General features: G+C 62.0%; 2 protein-coding genes across 4 annotated transcripts in view; both read left to right on the top strand.

The window, feature by feature from the left end:
- The first annotated feature begins 275 nt into the window (after positions 1-275).
- LOC126643368 (breakpoint cluster region protein-like) lies at positions 276-3263 on the top strand. Its single transcript, XM_050321651.1, has 3 exons — positions 276-578; positions 2627-3147; positions 3232-3263. Exons 1-2 carry the CDS (start codon positions 350-352, stop codon positions 2644-2646), a joined length of 249 nt encoding a protein of 82 aa, XP_050177608.1. The 5' UTR covers positions 276-349; the 3' UTR covers positions 2647-3147; positions 3232-3263.
- Positions 3264-3322: 59 nt separating this feature from the next.
- ABR (ABR activator of RhoGEF and GTPase) overlaps positions 3323-18453 on the top strand; it is a 35932-nt gene continuing 20801 nt past the window's right edge. The window contains exons 1-2 of one of the 3 annotated variants that reach the window (XM_050321648.1): positions 3323-3339; positions 14230-14414. In XM_050321648.1, coding sequence (XP_050177605.1) covers positions 14307-14414 — 108 coding nt within the window. In that variant the 5' untranslated portion in view covers positions 3323-3339; positions 14230-14306. Of the gene's footprint in view, positions 3340-9334; positions 9559-14229; positions 14415-17112; positions 17335-18453 lie in introns of those variants that run through there. The other 2 variants (XM_050321647.1, XM_050321649.1) reach the window with 2 other exon arrangements.

Here is an 18453-nt window from a genome sequence, read left to right as displayed (position 1 = left end):
CCCGGGGGCGGAAGGACCGAGGGTCGGAGCAGTGGGGTGCGTGTCCCCCCATGCCATGCCATGCCATGCCATCCGCGGGCCGCAGCCGGAGCGGGGCCGGGGGGCGGTGGCAGCGCTGCCCCCGCCCCGGCGGGGCCGAGCCGAGGCGGGGCGGGCCGGGGGCGGGCCCCGACGTCAGGCTCCGCGGCGGCGGCGGGGGCGGAACGGCGGCGGCGGCGGCGGTGCCGGAGGCAGGGAGGGAGGGACGGGGAAGAACTCGGGTGCGGGGCGGGGATGGCGGCGGGCGAGGCGGCCCGGGCGGACTTCGCGCGGCACTGGCAGGCGGAGTTCCCGGGAGCCGGCGCCCCGCATGGAGCTGGGCTCGGTGCGGGCCATGGAGCGGGAGCTGGAGCGCTGCCGCCGCCACCTGCGCCGCCTGCAGCGGGCGCTGGCCGAGGAGCGGTTCAAGGTGGGCTACCTGGAGGCGGCGCTGGCCCGGGCCCCCCTCCCGCCGCCGCCGCCCGCCGCCCCCGCCCCGCCGGCAGCTCCCGAGCGAGGCAGCGGCGGCAGCTCCGACGCGGAGGACGCTTCCTCGGCAGGTGGGTGCCGCGGGGCGGCCGAGGGGGGGGCCGTCCCCACCCCAAGCCCCCCTGCGCTGTCCCCATCGCATGGTCAAGGGCGTCCTGAGCCGCTTCACGGCCGAGGCGTCCCCAGCCCTCGCGCTGCCGGTCCTGTGCCTCCGTGTCATGCCCGTGGCATCCCGTGCCACTCCGTCCCCGTGTGTCCCCATGCCGTGCCACTGCTAAGGCAATCCCAAGCCCCTGTGCCATCCCTGCTACACAGTTGATGCAGCCGGTCCCCTGTGGCACAGCAGGGGATCTGATGGTCTCCCCAGGGTGTCCCCATGGTGCACCCAGGAGCACCCCATGCCATCACTTAGCAGAGTATGCCCCAACTCCTTGTGCCATCCACATCAAACAACTAGTGCCACCCTGAGCCCATGTGCTGTCCCACCACTAAGGTCACCCTGAGCTCTGTCTCCTCCCTGTCCCACTTCCAAGGACATCGCATGCCAAGGCCCCATCCTTAGGTGGGCAAGGAGGGAGAGTGGCTGCTGGTCCCCTGCAGTTGGGTCTTGGTGATGTGGTGGTGACCCAGGAGCCACCTCTGGGGCTGGGACACTGTGAAGGACTCACTTCCTCCTGGTGTGACCTGGCTCACCGGGACACCTCTGCTCAGGTGACACCCCGTGGCCTCATGTGGGGAAATCCTGGAGGTGCTAAAGCAGAAGCTTCCCGGGGTGGTGACATGTCCTGGGGCGTTTTTCTGGGCGGATTGAGGACACTTATTTTGCCTGGCTGTTTTGTGGCACTGAAGGCGCAGCCAGCTAGCGCTGTCACCCGTCACGCTGTCCTACTTCCAGCGGCCTGGAAGTTGTTATTGCATCAGCTTTAAACCCGGTTCAAACACAGTCCCGGCAGCTAGGGAATGCCACTTTTAATGCTGCTAATTCTGCAGCTGACTTGAGTTAATTTTGTTCTTGCTTGATTGTTTGGGGTGGTGCGTTTGCCCCAAGGCTGTATCGTGCTGGTTTAAGATTGCCTGGGTAGCAAGTGCTCTGATGTCAAATTGTGCTTGCTATTTAGTTAATTTATATTTATTGCATTAGTCTGCAGTGCTGAAGAGCAGCTCAGTTTCCACTTCACCTTCCCGAGCTGTCTGGAGGTGAAATGTCCAAAGTGCATGGCTGCTCCCGGTGTTGTTGCCGTACTGTGCCAGGCTCGCACGTGTGAGTGTTTGTGCCGCTCCCCAGTTGGCAGGGACTGGCTGTGGGAGCCTGGTCCCAGCCCTGGGGTGAGGACCAAGGGCATTCCATGTGCTGCTTTCAAAGGGCTGCTCCAGGCCGTTCTCCAGCTCCCATCAGCAGGCACTGGCTGTACTTCTTGGAGAGCTGCTCAGTGGCTGAAGTGGCTCAAGTGCGTCGGAGCGACCAAGCACAAATCCTTCTGATTTGTGCTTGGATCTGCGTTGCATTTATATCTGGGTAATGCTCCTGAATGTTTCCAAACCCAGGACTGTGCAAGGCTGCTCTCAGGCCAGGGAGTGTTCTTAAAGGGGCTTTCCTGGAGCACAGCATAAGCCTCCAAGGTCCCAGCTTTGTAAGTCAGAGGGATCCTCCAGCCCAGTACCACCCTGCAAGACCTTTGCAGCTGGTCCTGGTGAGTCTTTCAGATAAGACCTTGAAGTCCAAGGCTGCATCTGCTGTGGGTAAATGTGGCCTCTTCCTCTTTCCCTAAATGGGTCTTCATCAGGATCACCATCTCCAGCGCTCCTCAGAGGAGGAAGCTCCCTGCTCCTTGTCCCATGACATGGCTGGGCTCTGCACCGAGGTCAGCTGATGGCAGCGATGTTGATGAGCCCTCCCCAGCCTTGTCCTGAGCCTGTCCCGAGCCTTTCCCAAGCGTCAGCACTTTTCTTTGTTGGGTGTTATAAGGGCGCCTGTGTGCGCTGACGGCACTGACATTTAAAAGCAAAATTTGAGGGTCCAGTAAGACGTGTGAGGTTGCTGCCTGGGATCCCCTTTTCACGGGCAGTTGGTTAACTTAGTGCTCCTGTTGTTTTCTTCTCACTTCTCTCTATTTTTCAGATATAATTGAAAATTCCTGATCGTGGTGCTGTTTGCTTCTCCTGCCAGCACGCTGGTGGTGTGTAACTCAGTTAGTGCCGCTCTGCCTGGGTCCCTCAGTATTTTAATGTGAATTTTGGAGCGTAGTGGTGCTGTGGCTGTGGTTGAACGCATCAGTCCCCAGCTGTATCACCATAACCTATGGAAGCACTATCCGGACAGCAAGTGAAGGAGCGTTGAATACCGTCTTTAAGGGAATTACCAGTGGTTTCCTTTAAGTAGCTTGTGATTAATCTGATTTAAAGCGAGGAAATCTGCGAGATGCCCCTGTCTGCGGCTGTTGCACGAGAGCAGCGCGTGTGACAGCCAGATACACGATCCTGGCATCTGAGATAACGCCTGTGCCAGCTCACCCGGGACCGACAAAATCTGAGCGTCAGCGAGCAGATGGCTAAGAACGAAGCGTGGAAAGGACTAAAATTCCCTTCATCCTGGCCGTCACCTGTCCCTGTGGCCAAACACGCAGCTGGCCTCGCAGCTGAGTATGCGCGGTGCCGTGCCGGGAGGTGCTCGGGGTGTGCCGGGGCGGGCTGGGCGCCGCTTCCATCACCTCCCTTTTGCCACAGAAGGGATGGAGGGTCCGGTGCTGCGGGTTGGTACCAGCGAGGAGAGGGTGAGCTGAGCAGGAGGGAGGCGGCGGTGCCCGTCGGAGATGCTTTGTGCCCGGCAGCCAGGTAGCGCGTGCGGAGGTGGAACGAACTCGGTGCTGGGTTTGCTCGCTTTGTCCTCGGGAAGCGGAGGAAGAGGCTGGCTTTGCCACAGAGCTGGGGTGCTGCGGGAGCTCCTGGAGCTCCTTGTGAAGGCTGTGTGGTTTAGAAGCCCCTGACCTGCCCTGTGCAGCGCCCTGCACCCCAGAAATGTGAGCTCTGGGGTGGGGAGAGCTGGCATAGCTGGAATAGCCCATGATGGCGTTGGCTGGCGGATCTGGTTACAGCAGGATGCTGTGGCTGCAAGCTGTGCTGTAAATGAATCCCCAGCCCTCTGTTTAGCTGGAATTACAGTTTCTCCCAAGGAAATATCCTGGAGTCACGTGGGCTCTTCTTCTCGCCCTGCTGCACTGCCTTCACTGGTACCTTGGGAAATGGGAAGGGAGCTGCGGGCAGCAGTGGGGTCCCTGCCTCGGAGGGCGGGGAGCACAGAAAGGCAGCGGTGTCAGGGTGTGCACCAATGGGCTGAGATGGGGAAGGGGCCCTGGGGCATCTGGAGTCCCTGGGGCATTGGCTACCTCATCCCTGCATGCCCAGCTTGGGGCTGGATTCCTATGGGTGTCATGCTGGGGGCTTGTGGCACAGTTTGGGTAAAGGCAGGGCTTGTTCTTGCTGCTTTCCCCCTGCTTTCAGCTTGTGCTGCTCCTGGCAAATACATGATGCTGCAAAAGTGGCATCTCTGTTCTGGAGAAACTCCCTGCAGTCAGGGAGGTGATGGGGCAATGCTGCAGGCAGGGCTCTGTCCTGCTGTCCTGAGCCACCCTTGGACCCTTCTGGTTCCTCATCTCTTTCTTGGAATACTCCATAAAACCTCAGCAAAGGAAAAGAACAGAAAGTAGTGACCAAAGTCCAGAGTTTATCCTGGTGCATCTCTTTCTCCTTGGGGTAGGTCACAGCGTGCAGGAGGCAGAGGAGCTCCCCACAGAAAGGTGAAGTGTTGCATGATCTGTACATCCATCTCCCCCTCTTTAGCACCTCCTTTAGGGGAGATCTGGGAGTCAGTGCCCAAGTGGGGACGTGCAGTGGGGGGAGTTGTCCCTCCCTGAGAGCCCATCTGCCACTTCTGTGCCCTCATATCTGCTTTTTAAAATTTTTACTTCATCATGTTTCCCCACTGCTGGAAAGCGCTTATTTGGCTCTGGAGATGCTGGACCTTCCTCCTCTGGCCAGGGAAGGCCAGGCAGAGTCTCAGTGTTTAATTTCAACTGCTCAGGCAAGGACAAAACCGCAGCATGTGTGTCTGTGTGCCTGCTGGGGACCTTTGAACCGTCTCCATCTGCTCTGGGGCCCGGTGGCGTTTCGGGAGGTGGCTTCTCTGCACAAACCCCCCTGGTGGCATTGTGACAGCAACCCCTGCGTGACGTGGGGCTGCCTCGCCCAGGAGTGGTGCTGCCTGAGGTGGGGATGGCAGGGTTAACGCTGGGGCAGGTTGGCACTGTTAAAGAAAACCATAAATAAATGCAAGGTTTATGAGGTTAAAATGCCTTGGAGTAGAAGAGCTGCTGTTTAAAGCATAGCTTTAGGTGAGAGCAGTAAGTGCTGGCTGTTGGAGTTTGCCCTGTGATGGGTTCATAATGGAGGGCTTGTAAAGGAGCTGGAAGAGCTGTGACCAGCTCTGCCCATGGGCACCACCAGGATCTGTGCTCGGGGCAGAGCTGGCAGCAGCTGCATCTGCTGGGTGGGAAACAGCCCTTCCAGGTGCCAGCACCCTGTGACCACCAAGCAGGATGGATGCTCTGTGGGTTGGGAGTCCTTGTCCCTCTCACTGGGCGGGGATATTCCCCCGGCACAGCTGCGGTTCCTGCTCTCCTTGGGCACAGAGATGCCAACATCTCACCTGGAGGAGCTGGGCTTGGCTGCAGCATCCCTGTGCATCCCTTTGTGGATGCATGTCCTTGTGTTCCATCAGCTGAGCACAGTCCCACCGGCTGGGTTTTTATCCCCTCATGATTTGGGGCAGAGATGATGCTGAACTCCCCCAGCTCGGCAGCATTTCTTGGGCTGCACAGTCTGCCCTGGTGCTCTGCAGAAAGGCAGGAAGGGATGGAGTTTACCTTCCAGTGCCAGTAGTGCCAGGGGCTGTGCCCACCATGGGGTGACCACTTCAGCACGGAGGTGGCCCCCAGGTTTGGTGCAGTGCTGATCGGCTGCCCCAGGCAGGAGCAGCAGCAGGAAGGCAAGGAGCCCTCATTAGGTGGCTGGATAGAGCCAGAAGTGCCCTGCGGGGCCTGAATACATTTGCATTGTAAGTCTATTGAAATCTGGTTTGGGTTTGTTGTGGTTTTTTTCCCCCTGGAAAGACACTTCTGTGCAGCGGGGCTCTTTGTTCCGCCGGTTCCTCCTCCCCTCCTGCCCAGCGATGCCGCCGGTTGGGATCCCAGCGGATGGCTCTGCTCTGTGTTCTGCTGGATGCTGTCTGCTGGGGCCAACCCTGCAGCGGGGATCAGAGGGAGAGACTTTCCTCTGTGCTCTTATTTCCTTGTGTTACAGAGGGGAGCCTGAGGTAGCCAGGGCAGCTCACTAAGTGTGCATCCCTGACAGGAAAATGGCACCTATGCCCTTGGTTCGTGGCATTGCTGAGGTCACCTGGAGCAGGCACCAGGAGCCAGCAGGAGAGAGAGCACATGGAACTCATCCCTTCCCCAAGAGACATCCCCAAATAGAAGATTTCCCACTCCAAGTTACTTTATCAGTGTTTGCTGAGCAGGATAATTGGCGTATGTAGATCAGTAGCAGCAGCATTTCTTGGCTGCCTTGGCTGTAGCCTGAGCAGAGCCTGACCAGCCTAAGCAGAATCCCAGAGGACTCCTGCAGATCTGCCTTGAGATAAGTCCCAGCTGCAAAGTTCAGGGATTGTTTGAAAGATCTGGCAGATAGGGAGACCTTTGTGCTGGGATGGGGCTTTCTGGATGGGTTTTGTTCCATGGGCAGGTTTTTGTTCTGAGGCTGCAAACCAACACCTCCTCCTTCACACCTCCTCCTCCTGAAGCTCTTGTGGTGGGAAGCAAAGCTGGCTGAGCCTGCCCTGTGCTCCAGGCACCTCTCAGCCATGCCCCAGGTTTGTGAGTGCAGCTTGGGGCCGATGCAGCTCAGACCTCAGGGCTTCCATCCCGCAGGGAAGTGATACTGGGGCAGAAGTTTAATGCTGGACTGAGGAGTGGCATGTTCAGGGCACCCGGCAGGAAGAACTTGCCGTTCTCCTTGGCGGGGAGGGTGGAAACATTTTCATTTGTTCCTCTCATCTCTCTCTGCAGCCTCTGGCAAGGGGGCAGCTGCTGCTCTGCACCAGCGAGGGAGAGCCTGGACCTCCTGGAGAGCCTGGCAGAGCAGGCACTGGAGGAGCTGGGAAAGCCACGCTCTTGGCTGGCATCTCCCACCTCAGGGCTCTGCAGCCCTGGCTGTGTCCCTGCCATGGCTCCAGGACACATAGGCTTCACCTCTCCTAATTAAAGCTCTCTGGCTGCTCTTAGCACTTGCATGGTGCTCCCCAACCACCCTCTCCCATTCCACTCTTCCTGCAGGAGAAGACCACCCTGTGCCAGCGTTGGAGGTGCAGGTGGCTCTGGAGCTGCTCTCTGGTTGCTGTCAGCCCTGGGCTCCCACCAGCAGCCCCTGCCCGGCCCTGGCCGAGCGCCGAGGCTCCTGCAGCTCCTGTGGCTGTGACTGGAGGACTCTTGCACAAGAGCCCAGAAATAGCGATGCGTGGGATGGCGGGCAGGGGCTGGGCAGATGCCAGGCAGACAGCCAGACACCAGGCAGGCTGTGCAGGGCTGGCTGGTGGTGGGGAGGAACTGTGGAGCTGAGGCTTCGGCTCTGCCGCAGGGATGCTCCCAGCTGGAGCTGGGGGTGGTTGACGGGGGCTGAGAACATGGTTGGCAGCATCTCCTCACCCAGGACTGGTCTGTATCACTGAGGGGAGATGGGTGCCGGGGTGATGGGTGCCAGGGTGTGGGTGGGTGCTCCCGCCAGCTCTCCTGGGCAGAGGAGGAAGGTTCGAGCTGCTTTGCAGGTTTTGAGGTTTTGCTGTTTTCGCAAAGGTGAGAAGAGCACAAGAACCAAAGTAAAAATAAAGCCCCGTGGTTTGGTGGGGCTGTCTTGTGTGGGCTGTGCAAGGGCATCTGCCTGGGTTGGTGTGTGCTGCCATGGGGTGAAGCACAGGGTGGTCCTGGGTCTGTGAGGCATTTGCTGGCCTGGTCCTCCTGGCCATGGCACTGCCAGGACCTGCTGTGTGGTACCAGGCCAAGGGTGGCCAGCTGGTGTAGTGCTGCATGGGGTCTGGCAGCTCTTCCAAGTGCTCAGCTCATGCCCTGTGTTGGACAAAGAGGAAGATGTGCAAAGGGGGCATGGTGGCATAGAGAGGCTGGTGCCATGGGCAGGAGTGGCCAGGAGGTGTGTCTGGCCGGGAAAAGCATGTGGAAAAACTCCCCTGCATGGAAAACCAGCTTCCTGCTGCCCCCGTGGCCCTGCAGCCACCACCCTGTGCTGGTGCTGCTGCGGGGGCTCCCCAGGGCACGAACAAAGAGTGGTTTCCTGCTATAAACAGGGTTGATGTGCTCGGCTGAACCTCTGCTGCCTTCCTGGCAGGGGCTCTTGCTGTGAGGGGTTGAGGGGACTGCAGTGGTGTGGAGTTTGCTGTGGAGGATGGAGAGGACTCTCAGCTGGAACCTTTAAGGTTCCATGGAGTGAGGACACGCTGAGCTGGAGCCAAGGCAGGAGTGATGGGGGAGCTGGTGGGAGATGGACAGCAGCAAAGACTGTCACGTTGTGGTCACCCTTGGGCACTACCTGTGGTAACAGCTTGGGGGCAACGGGAGTGTTGACTCCCCAAAATACCTGGGAGTGGGTCAGGCAAGGGGTGGGAAATGGCAGCTGTAGGGCTGCACCCTGTGCCACTGACTCAGCACGCGGTGACTCACAGCCCATGGGTGCAGTGGGCTGTGGATGTGGGTCCTTGCCACACCGGGGCTGGATGGATCCCCTGCAGGCAGGCAGGGCTGTGCCAGGGACAGCAGTGGCTCCTCATCCTGGATGCCAGGTGCCAATGGTTCCATGTGCTTCAGCCATGCTGAATCACAGCACTGGCATTGCTGCGCTCCCCCAAAATGCTGTGTCTGTGGACATCCCTGGGAGTGGGGATCAGGTGGTGGCAGTGCCTTGACAGGGTCCTCTCAGGTCTCCCAGCCGGTTGCCGATGCCACCCGCGTCCTGGCACTTCATGCTCCAATGGCAGAGCATTATCCCTCCTGCCCAGTTCCCATCTGGCCCCAGTGCCTGGTCCAGGCCCTTCTCTTCACGCTGAGGCCACAGGCAGGATGCGGCCGAGGGCACTGGCAGGGGATGCTGCCCAATCCTCCGGGACGGGGCAGCGGTGCGGGCACAGGCTGAACCAGGGCAGTCTCTGCACTTGAACGCTTGGCTGGCGCCCTGACATATTGGGGTTGATGACTCTGGCACTTTGTATTTCCTTTGGCTACACGCGGCTGGGGAGGGCGGTTTAACCCCTGCCTGCCCACGTCCCGCTCTGCTAACCCCGGCTGAAGGGGGCAGGGCTGCTCCCGGTTCCTGGAGGCCCTGCTTCCCAGAACCAGGGGGAGCGGGACCAGGAGGAGACTGTGTGCTTCAGCTTCAGTAGTGGCTTGAGGAGCTGGGGAAAGCTTTTCTGGGAAGTGGGCACAGTATCCCTCGGTTATAGGAAGGAGATGAGACCACGGTAGAAGGGGTGATGGAGCCAGCTCCCCCTTCCCCCCGTTCTCCTTGGGGTGGCCCGGGGAGCAGCCGCATAGGCCGCTGTGCCACCAACATCCCCTCCTCCTCTTCCTCCTCCTCCTCCTCCTGCGCGGTCCCCAGACCCCTGCGGAGGGTCGGCGTGACTGCGTGCGGGGGGACGCGGAGCTCGGCTCCCCCCGGCGAGGCAGGGGCGGGAGGCGGGACGCGCTGCCATTGCCAGGCGGCACCTCCTTCCCTGGGCACCCTTGGCAGAGGAGCGGCCGTGTGCCCGGGCAGGCGGCTGTGGCCGGCTCTGCCATCCAGCCCCCGCCTGGGCCCGCGGCCCCCGCCTCCCGCCCGCGCCCGCCGCCTTTGTTGTGAGATGAGAGCGGGCTGAGCGCCGGCACAGCCCTCCGAGCATGGAGCCGCTGAGCCACCGCGGCCTGCCTCGCCTCTCCTGGATCGACACCCTCTACAGCAGTACGTGGCCCGGGCTGCGGGGTGGGCGAGGGGGGCGGCGGGCCGGGTCTCCCCTACCTGTTGTGTAACGCTGCGTCGCGCCGGGCAGGGATGCTGTGCCGGGGATCCTGCGCTGGGGGTGCCTGGGCTGAGGCGGGACCGGGCAGGGGGCTGGCGATGCTGGCAGGGGGTTGTGCTCCCCTCCGTGAGCATCCCGCGTGCCCCGGTGGCGGGACGGCGTTGGCCGGAATCCGTCCAGCATCCCCCGGGCTCTGGGGAGCTGCTGCCCGCTCCGGGGGCTGCGTGAGCAGGATGAGTGACGGTGATGGTGGCCCCGGCGCCGTGGGGCTCGCTGGGGCTGGAGCAGCCTGACAGCTGGCACTGCCCACGGGGGTCCTAGGGGATGTGGGGTGCTTTTTTTCCCCAGGTCCCATTCCCGTCCCTCCGCGGTGGTGGGAAGGCACATCTCCCCCAGCCGTGATTTTCGCAGCGAGCTCCGAGGCGCTGTGCCGAGGGTGCTGTGGCAACGCGGTGCCGGTACCCGGGGGCTGGCGGCCGGTGGGGCCGGGGGCGTCCTGCAGCAGCCGGGGAGGTGCGAATCCCCCGGTCCCACGGACGGGCAGCAGGGAGGAATGAGCCTCTGAGCACTGGCGGTCCTGATCCCATGGCAGCTGGCTCAGCGGCGGCTGAGGGCTCCAGCGACATGGCTTGAGGATGAGGGTGCTTCGTCTTGGGGTCCCCGTTGTTCATTCTAGGAGAGCGCTGAGCCGCGTGGGCACCCTGGGGATGGGTTTTGGGGTGCAGTGTTGAGCTCGGAGCCTGGTGCTTGTGGGGCAGCGAGGTTTGGCACGGGTGCATGGGAAGGTGGCATGCTCCGGAGTATGCTCCATGTGTGGATCTGGCATCTGTCATGCCCTAGAGAGAGCAGGGGCCATCGAGGGGCACACTGCATAGGGCTGAACCACCTCCCCAAGTTTTCCAGCCTGAAGCCTGTGACATCCACAGCCGGAGGCTGCATCCAGCAGTGGCAGTCCCGGAGTCTGGCGTGGCTGTGCAGCCTGTGCAGGTGTTTGGGCTGGAGCCCGGGGCCACATCCAGCCCCAGCCCCTGCACCCTCCTTCCCATCCATGGCATCTCTGCAAAGCCACTGCTCTGCCATCCCAAATCCTCCTCCAGCTGCCCTTGCCAAGGCGTGGGGGAGGCTGCTTGGTGTGCCCACATTTTGGGGGAGGCAAGGCAGGGTCCAGCCTTCATCACACTGGGCAAAGCAGTGGTGTGGAGGAGATGGTGTTTGTGTCGAGCCACCCTTTGGAGGAGGCCTGTGGAGGCAGGTCCGAGGCCAGCTCACGCATCTGTGTTGTCATGGTGAATTTTCACCCAGGCACAGGGAAACCGTGGCGCTTCCCCAAAATCTCCCAGGCTCCCTGTGGATGTTGGGCTTCTCCTGGAAATGGGATAGAATGGGTGAGCACTGGGGTGTGCTGGTGCACTGCCAAGGTGTCAGGGAATAGCACGTGCCCAGCTGGAAAGTGAAGGAAATGCCACCTTGAGCTGCTGTGACTGTGCTGCCTCTCTGGGCTGGGCAGGAGCTGCTGCCCTTGGCTGAGCTCCCTCTTGGGGACCATTGTGCTGGCATTAGCCTGAGTCGGTCCTGGGAAGATGTGGCGAAGGAGAAACAATTTCCTGGGGAAAATAATCCCCCATGGGGATTTGTTCCTGGCTCTGTCACCCTGTTGTGTCCATGATGCCAGCCCACAGGGCCCTGCCCTGATGGGTGTCAGCATCCCTTGGGTGTCAGCCCTTGGTGCAGTGTGGGGTTGGATCCAGCTCAGCGTCCCAGGGCTGTGTGTGGGGTCAGGGTTACAAGGCAGTTTCAGGTCGGGGTGTCTTTGCCCCCCAGAGTGGCTCCTCTGGGCCAGGCTGCCTCCCTCTCCTTGGTCCCCACCCCTGGGGTGGAGCAGGAGGATTTCCACTGCTGCTAAAAAGCAGGAGCAAAAATAGCGCTGGGTTTTGGCACGGGCACAGGAACAGGCTGCAGGGGCAATGCAGCTGTGGGGGAGGAGGGAGGGACGTGCTGGGTTTGGGCTGCCTGGGTGGCACGAGCCCCCCACGGGCAGGGAGACACAGAGGCACAGACCCTCCGTGTCCCCTCACCCAGCAATGTCCCCTTTGCTTGTCTTGGCTGCTTGGTGGTGCTTGGTTCCCTCCCTGTAGTGGCTTCTGGGAGTGCTGTGAAGGTTCCTCTTCCTGAGCTCCCCAGGTGAGAGCCCCACAAATAGTGCACAGCCACGGGTGGCACAGCTGGAGCCATGAGGACATGGCTTTGTTCTCCATCCTGCAGGCAATGCAGAGTCCCTCTCCTTGGGTGCCTGTTGGGGCTCTGCCTGTAGGTCTGATCCCCAACTCTGGTCCAGGACTGGGATGTAGATCTGCTCCAACTGGTAGCAGTGGGAGAGCCAAGTCATTGCTGCGTCCCTGCAGGCCAGTCCCTTCCCCCTCTGTGCCATCGATGCCAACTTCCCCCCTGCACTGCTGCGGGTGTCACCTCCCAGGGTCCCCAACCGCCTCATTAACGCTGTGTTCTCATTACCTGGCTGCTGAGCCACCACACCTGGGTTGCCAGGACGCCCACAGTGACGATGCCACGCTGGCTGTCCCTGTTGCCTGCCCCTGGAGTGGTTAAGCCTGGAGCTGCAGAACCCTGGCCATGGTGGAGGGAGGGCGGGGGAGCCTGATGGCCTCTGAGCTGGTTGGTGTTCCTGGTGGAGACCATCAGCTTTGTCCCCTCTCTGCTGCCTTGGCTCCTCTTTAGGCCCCACCTGATGGGCAGGGGCACTTGGGTGAGAGGTTTGGGATTCTCTGGGACATCCCCAGCCTGGGGACAGTGCTCAGCTTAGGGGGGCTCAGGGGAGCTGTGTAAGGTGGGTGTAGCTGGAGAGGTGGCATCATGGGGGACACCACTGCTAATGAACCTCATGCTGCCATGCTCCTGGATGGAGCTGGAAGCACCACAGCTGGCACCTGTCAAAGGCAGAAGAGACTGTGACATCCCACCATGAGGAGGCAGGACAGCTTAGAGCCAGGGATCCTGTTTCCCTGGGAGCTGAGGACCAGCAGGAACCATGGGCTTCCCCTCCTCTGCCCATGTAGTCAGCTCCTGGGTTGAACATGGGCTGTGGTGGCCCAGCAAGAGTGGCCCCATGTGCTAATGATTATTAGCAGCTAATTGCTAATGAAGCAAGGGCTAAAAGGGACTGTGGTGTTCTGGCAGAGATGGGATGCATCTGGCCCCTGTCAGGACTTTCCTTCATCCCCCTCAGATGCAGGATGGGAATGCCTATCCCTCCCCACTGGCACTGGCAGGGCTCCTGGCCTGAGTGCTTTGCAACACTCTTTGATTTAAAGATTTATCCACTTCCACTAGGAAGCTGAATGCAATATTAATGCACTGAGCGGTGTTGGTGGGAGCCAGGGGAGTCCTTGGCCAGGATGGCAGGGCCGTGGAGGCATGAAGTGGCAGTGGTGTGGGGTTTGGTCTGGGATGGCTGCTCCTGCCCCAGTGCACCCTGTTTTGGCCAGGTTTTCAGCCAGGGTCTTAGCTGGGGTCTCCCTGCTGTCTGTGCCCAGGAAGCCTGTGGGGATGTGTGGTCTAGAGATCCACGGGGTTGCTGGGTGGGAGGGGATTGTGGGATGGGGGTTGTGTTGGCTGAGCCACATCCCCTGCCTCTTTGGGGGACGCTGAGGGGGTCTTGGCTGCAGCTCAGGGTGGGGGTGCTGGCTGCACCCCACAGCCACCCCTGCCGCAGCCAGGCTCCCTTCCCCCTCCCCTTTGTCAGCATCTCGGGGCTGCTGCAGCCACCTCTTCCCGCTGCCACCGAGCCGCTGCCGTTCCCATGGTAACAGGTTAGGATGTACCCCGGTCCCTGCTGCGCCCCAGGGACCCACCGCAGACCCTGGAGCCACCCCACTACCCCCTGGGGCTCTGGCTCCCCAGATTGGCTTCCCCTGGTCTGTGGGTGGTGGTGGGGTTGTGGGTCAGCATAGGGTATCCAAAAATGGGTGCTGTCCTGGCATGCTGGGGGCCTCATCCTGCGCTGGGGAAAGCAGCCCCCTTTGGTCCCCCATCATGGGCCGAGCTGCCCACCCTCTATAGAGCTGCCACCATCACACTTCTTCCAGGGGGGTGGCTCTGTCCTCCGTGCTGCAGATCCAGGCGTCCTGGCATCCATTCCCACGCTCTGAGGAGTGTGGGCACGGGGAAGCAGAGAGGATGGCGGCTGTGGCTGCCAGCCCAGCTCCATCCCTGCCCAGGGATGGCACGGGGGTGGTGGCCAGTGGGCAGGCAGGGAGGGCAGAGCTGCTTGCATGGGGCTGGAGCGTCTGGCAGAGCAGCTGTCCCTGCACAGAGAGGCCCTGGGCCTCTCGGTTCCGTTAATTATTCAAATATAGGGAAGTGTGTCGAGCAGAGGATGCCTGCAGGGCAGGGATGCTCCCTGTGATGCGATGCCCTGCCTGCTCGGCTGAGCACACAGCAGGGCTGGGCTGGGCTGTGGGTATGGGTGTCTGTACGTGGCCCTGGGTGTGGGACATAGGGTCAGCTGCCCGCAGGTGACCACAGGCGGGGGTGGTTGTGGTGACCCTCGGCCGTGCCAGTGCCTGGACGCTCACGGCCACCCTCTCTTACCCTGCCAGACTTCAACTATGGCGCGGACGAGTACGACGCCGAGGGCAACGAGGAGCCCAAGGCGCTGCCAGAGGGCTCGGAAACCATGCCCTACATCGACGAGTCGCCCACCATGTCCCCCCAGCTCAGCGCCCGCGGCCAGGAGAGCGGGGACGGTGTCTCACCCACACCCACCGACGGCCTCAGCACAGGGGTAGGTGCCCGGGGCGCGGAGCTCTGCGCTGGTTGAGGGGCGTGTTGGGGGCTGTGGGTGTCCAGCTCGGTGTGTCAGTGGTACTCTGGTGCTGCTGTGACCTTGGGGACTATCCCTGGCGTCCTAAAACCTGCTGGCCGTGGCAGTTTGGGGAGCAGCAGTTCCGGGGATGCTGTGCCTGTGGGACACGCTGTGTTCCCTGCCCCGCCGTGCCACGCTGGTGGCAGAGCTGGAAGGGCAGGGGCTGAACAGAGAGAGGGGTCCCTGGGCGTGCCGGAATCGGGGGGTTCCCGGTGTCCCCAGCTCCCGGAGCCCTTGGGGACAGGGCACAGTCGCTCCACCAGGCTGCCGGCTCCATCTAGCGGCACTCGGGGACCCAGTCACCAGTCCGAGGGGGGGAAGGGGGACACAAAGCGCCCCCCCTCTCTGGAGAACTTAGATTTAACCCCTGCTCTTCTGAGTGCATCCCCGCGAGGTCCTTGGGTTTCCCAGGGTGTTTCACAGGAGGGATGCCTGAAGAGCTGCAAAGGGAAAAAAGGGGGTTTCGGGTTTTTTCCAGAATAAAAGCTTCCATAAAGCCCAGGAGCAGTGGGGTCCAGGCAGGCCTTGGCCTTGGCCTTGCAGGGCTGGTGCAGGGAGCGACTGCCTGGCCCCAGGCTGGGGGATCCCTCAGTGCTGCCACTGCCTGGGCTGGGAAAAGTAAAAACGAAGGGTTTTTTTGTCATGGAAAGAGTTAAGCTCCTGACCCGGATGCTGAGGCAAAAGAGGGAGAGGTGTGGCTTCCTCCCCTGGGTCTCCCTGAGCAGCATCCTCCTGCAGGCACCCAGCGCTCTGGACGGCCCCAGGGGAGGGACAGGGGGGTCCTGCCCTTTGCCGCTGTGGGAGGGACCCTCTCCCGGGGCTGGCTCCAAACTCAGTCTTAGGATATCTTGTCCTTCGGCAGAGCCCTTCAAGCCCCAGCCCTGACACTCTGGTGCCAGGTCTGTGAGCTCTGGGCTCTGTCATCAGCACCATCAGGGATAGCAGGGGAGCAGGGATGGAGGGGAGATGCTGGCACAGGGATGACCTCAGGGATGGTGGGGCACACTGGGTCTGGGTACAGGCAGGGATGATGACTTGGTTGCCACTAACAGGACTGGGAAGCGTTGGAGCTCAGTGCTGGCTCTGCCTCCATCTCTAGAGCTGCCTGTGCAAGAGCACCCTCCAAATTCTGTCCTTGTGTGTCCAGCCCTGCAAGGGGCACAGGGTTTCATGGGGGTCCTGCTGTGGCTGGTGGCACAGGGTGCCAGGTTCACCCTGTAGCTCTTCTGTGGTGAGGCAGGACTGGTGTCACTGCCTTTGAGAGGGCTGGAGGAGGTTTCTGGTGGGGCATCTCATCTTGCATGCTCCTGGGGCAGCTGTGGCCACATTTGGGCCTGTGACTGCTGGGTGCAGACACATCTTGACCCTTCCTCTCCCACCTGGGAAACACAGGTGCCATGGTCACGGTGTTGGGTGTTGCCCCAGCCCTTCTTTGGGTGCTGCTGGGTTTGGCACTGTGGGTAGCGTTTCCCAGGACAGGGACCATTCCCCGCTCTGGGGACCCAGCTGTGGCAGGCAGGGTCATGTTTTCCTGGCACAGTTCCCTCTTAGCAAAGTCTGGGCAAAGCCTGAGCTGTGTCATGGATACAGGGTTGGACACAGGCTCTGGAAAGTCCCTGTGTCTGTATTCCTGCCCACTTCTCACAGCAGGAGTTTGTTCCAGGCTCAGATGGGTGCAGGCAGGAGAGATGGCTCCTGTGGGCAGAGCACATGCGGCCACAGGTTCCCCTTTTGCTTCTGAGGAGCAGGGAGAAAGCTGCTGAAATAGCTCTTGTGTTGGTGTCCCCTTCTCCAGCCTGATCTTGCCTCATTTGCCAAGGCCCACAGTGTCCCTCAGAAGTGTCACACCACTGCTGGTGTCCCCACGTCCCAACTGGCCCTTGTGGTGAGGCTGGAGCAGCAGGGAGGTGCCAGCGCTGATCTGTGTGGGATGTGGGGCAGATATGTGGGAAGGCAGGTGGCTCAGCTGCATGACCCTGCCCCACATCCCCTCTGGGCTGGGAGAGGTCTGGTACTTCCTAGGGGTGCAGAGTCAGGTCCCCCTGTGGGACCTGGTGATGCTGCTGCCCTCCAAGATCCCTTCTCGCTGGTGGCAATCCCCATGGTCCGTCTCTCTGCCGGGATCCAAGGAAGGGATCCAGGGGCCCGCAGCAGGCGGGACGGTGCTCTCGCACTGCCGGGCGAGGGGCCTGGCAGGGGGCAGGGACCCCTCCCCATGCTGTTCACGCCAGGCTGTGCCAGCGCCGGGGAAGGCGGCTGCTCTGCGCGCCCCAGCCTTGACCACACTCCGGCGGCGGAGCAGCCCCACCTCCAGCGCCGAGAGAGATGCATTTCCTGTAGCGAGCAGGGCGGAGCTGGGGCCGGCTGGGGCTCGGAGCGCCGGGCAGCGGCCCCTCCACCGCCGGCGGCCCCCCGGGGCCGAGCGGAGTCCGGCGGACAGCCGGGCTGGCCCTCAGGCCGCGCCGCTGCCGAGCCCGGAGGTGCCGCTGCCGCCGCTCGGAGGTGGCTGAGAGGCCGCCCCGGGAGCGGCCGGGACCCCGCGGACCGAAGGCCGGGCCGGAGCTCGGGGCAGGCGGGAGCACCGGGGAATCCCATAATGGTTCCTTTCATCCCGCGGTGGTGGCCGGCGTCCAGAGCTGAGTCAGGCTGGGACAGCTCAGCCGTGTGAGCCCCTTTGCCCGGAGCCTTGTGGGGTCCCCTCTGCTCCCCCGCTGCCCGCCCGGCCATGGAGGAGGAAGAGGAGGCCATAGGGTACCTGGATAAAGTGCTGGAGGATGAAGATGACTCTGAGCCAGGAACCCCCACCAGCCCTGGGTCTCCGTTTTCGGCCGGAGAGAAGGTGGGCGGCGGGGGCACCCTGCTCCCATGCTGGGCAGGGGGTGGGGGGACAGGGGGCATCTTGCTGGGGCTGGTGATGCCCAGGTGAGGGGGCAGCTCCTGGGTCGATGCGGCGGGTGCTGGTGGAGGGCAGAGCTGGGGGGCAGCAGGAGCATTCCTGCAGCCCCACCACTCCCCCAGGACTGCCTGTGGCCAGGGGCACGGGGCAGGGCTGTGCCAGGCATCGGGTGTGAAGGGCTCAGAGCAGGGTGACCAACCAGTCCTCTTCTTAGGGGGGAGTAGGGCCAAGCATGCTGCTGGGGGGGCTGTGTGGCTCAGCAGAGCCAGCACTGGATGCTCCGGAAGGGGCTGCTTAACACTCTGCCCCACCACACAGCCACCAGCAGCTCCTAAACCGTCCCAAACCCTAGAGCTGGGGGGACCCCTGTGCTGGCAGGTGCAGCCCAGCACCCTTCTCGTGCTCACCCTGCCAGGGGTGCCTGGGTGCTGGAGGAGGGCTCTGCCCCTGCTCTCCCTGGGGTCTCCTGAACAGGGCAGCCACGGGACCCAGATTAAGGGTTGCTCCTCTGGGTCACGGGGGTCCAGTTGGCATCGTCCTCGTGGGGAGCTGTGGGCCCCGGGCGTGGGTGGGCCCCTTATCTCCTGAGCTCCTCCGCAGGGCCCAGGCTGGGGGAAGCAGGAAGAGCCCGTGACTAATCGGTGGCAAAGAGCCCACGAACTCCCAGTGAATAAAAGTGGCTGCCCTGTGCACCCTCCTGCCACCCCAGTCACCACAGCCCAGCCTTAATGGTGCAGCCTGGCAGGTTGGGCACCCTGGTTGGCACAGCAGCCCCCAGGGCAAGCTGATGGATGCTAAGAGTGGGACAGGGAGGTGCTGCTTCACAGCCATGCCCACTTTGGGGCTGTGCCCTTTGGGGGTTTGCAGCTGTCACCTCTGCTGGCTCAACAGCCAGGGCTGGTGTGGGCAGAGGTGAGGCAGGACCAATGTCCTCCCCAAACCATCCTCAATGGCTGATGGCCCAGAGTGACTGATGCCCCCCACCATGGCTGTGCTTGGCCTCTGTCTGGGTGGCAAAAACCTGGTCCCCAAGTGTAATTTTTAAAGAGGGGGGAAGCTAAA

The sequence above is a fragment of the Myiozetetes cayanensis genome, unplaced genomic scaffold (genome assembly GCF_022539395.1).
Source record: "Myiozetetes cayanensis isolate MyiCay16 unplaced genomic scaffold, myiCay2020 scf27, whole genome shotgun sequence".
Taxonomy (NCBI): Eukaryota; Metazoa; Chordata; class Aves; order Passeriformes; family Tyrannidae; genus Myiozetetes; species Myiozetetes cayanensis.
This window is presented reverse-complemented; position numbering and strand designations above follow the sequence as displayed.

What these genes read in the sequence shown, in the direction of transcription:
- LOC126643368 (XM_050321651.1), top strand. Translation starts at nt 350, where the DNA reads ATGGAGCTGGGCTCGGTGCGGGCCATGGAGCGGGAGCTGGAGCGCTGC. An exon ending in GGAGGACGCTTCCTCGGCAG is followed by an intron (nt 579 to 2,626) that starts GTGGGTGCCGCG and finishes TCTATTTTTCAG; the next exon opens with ATATAATTGAAAATTCCTGA.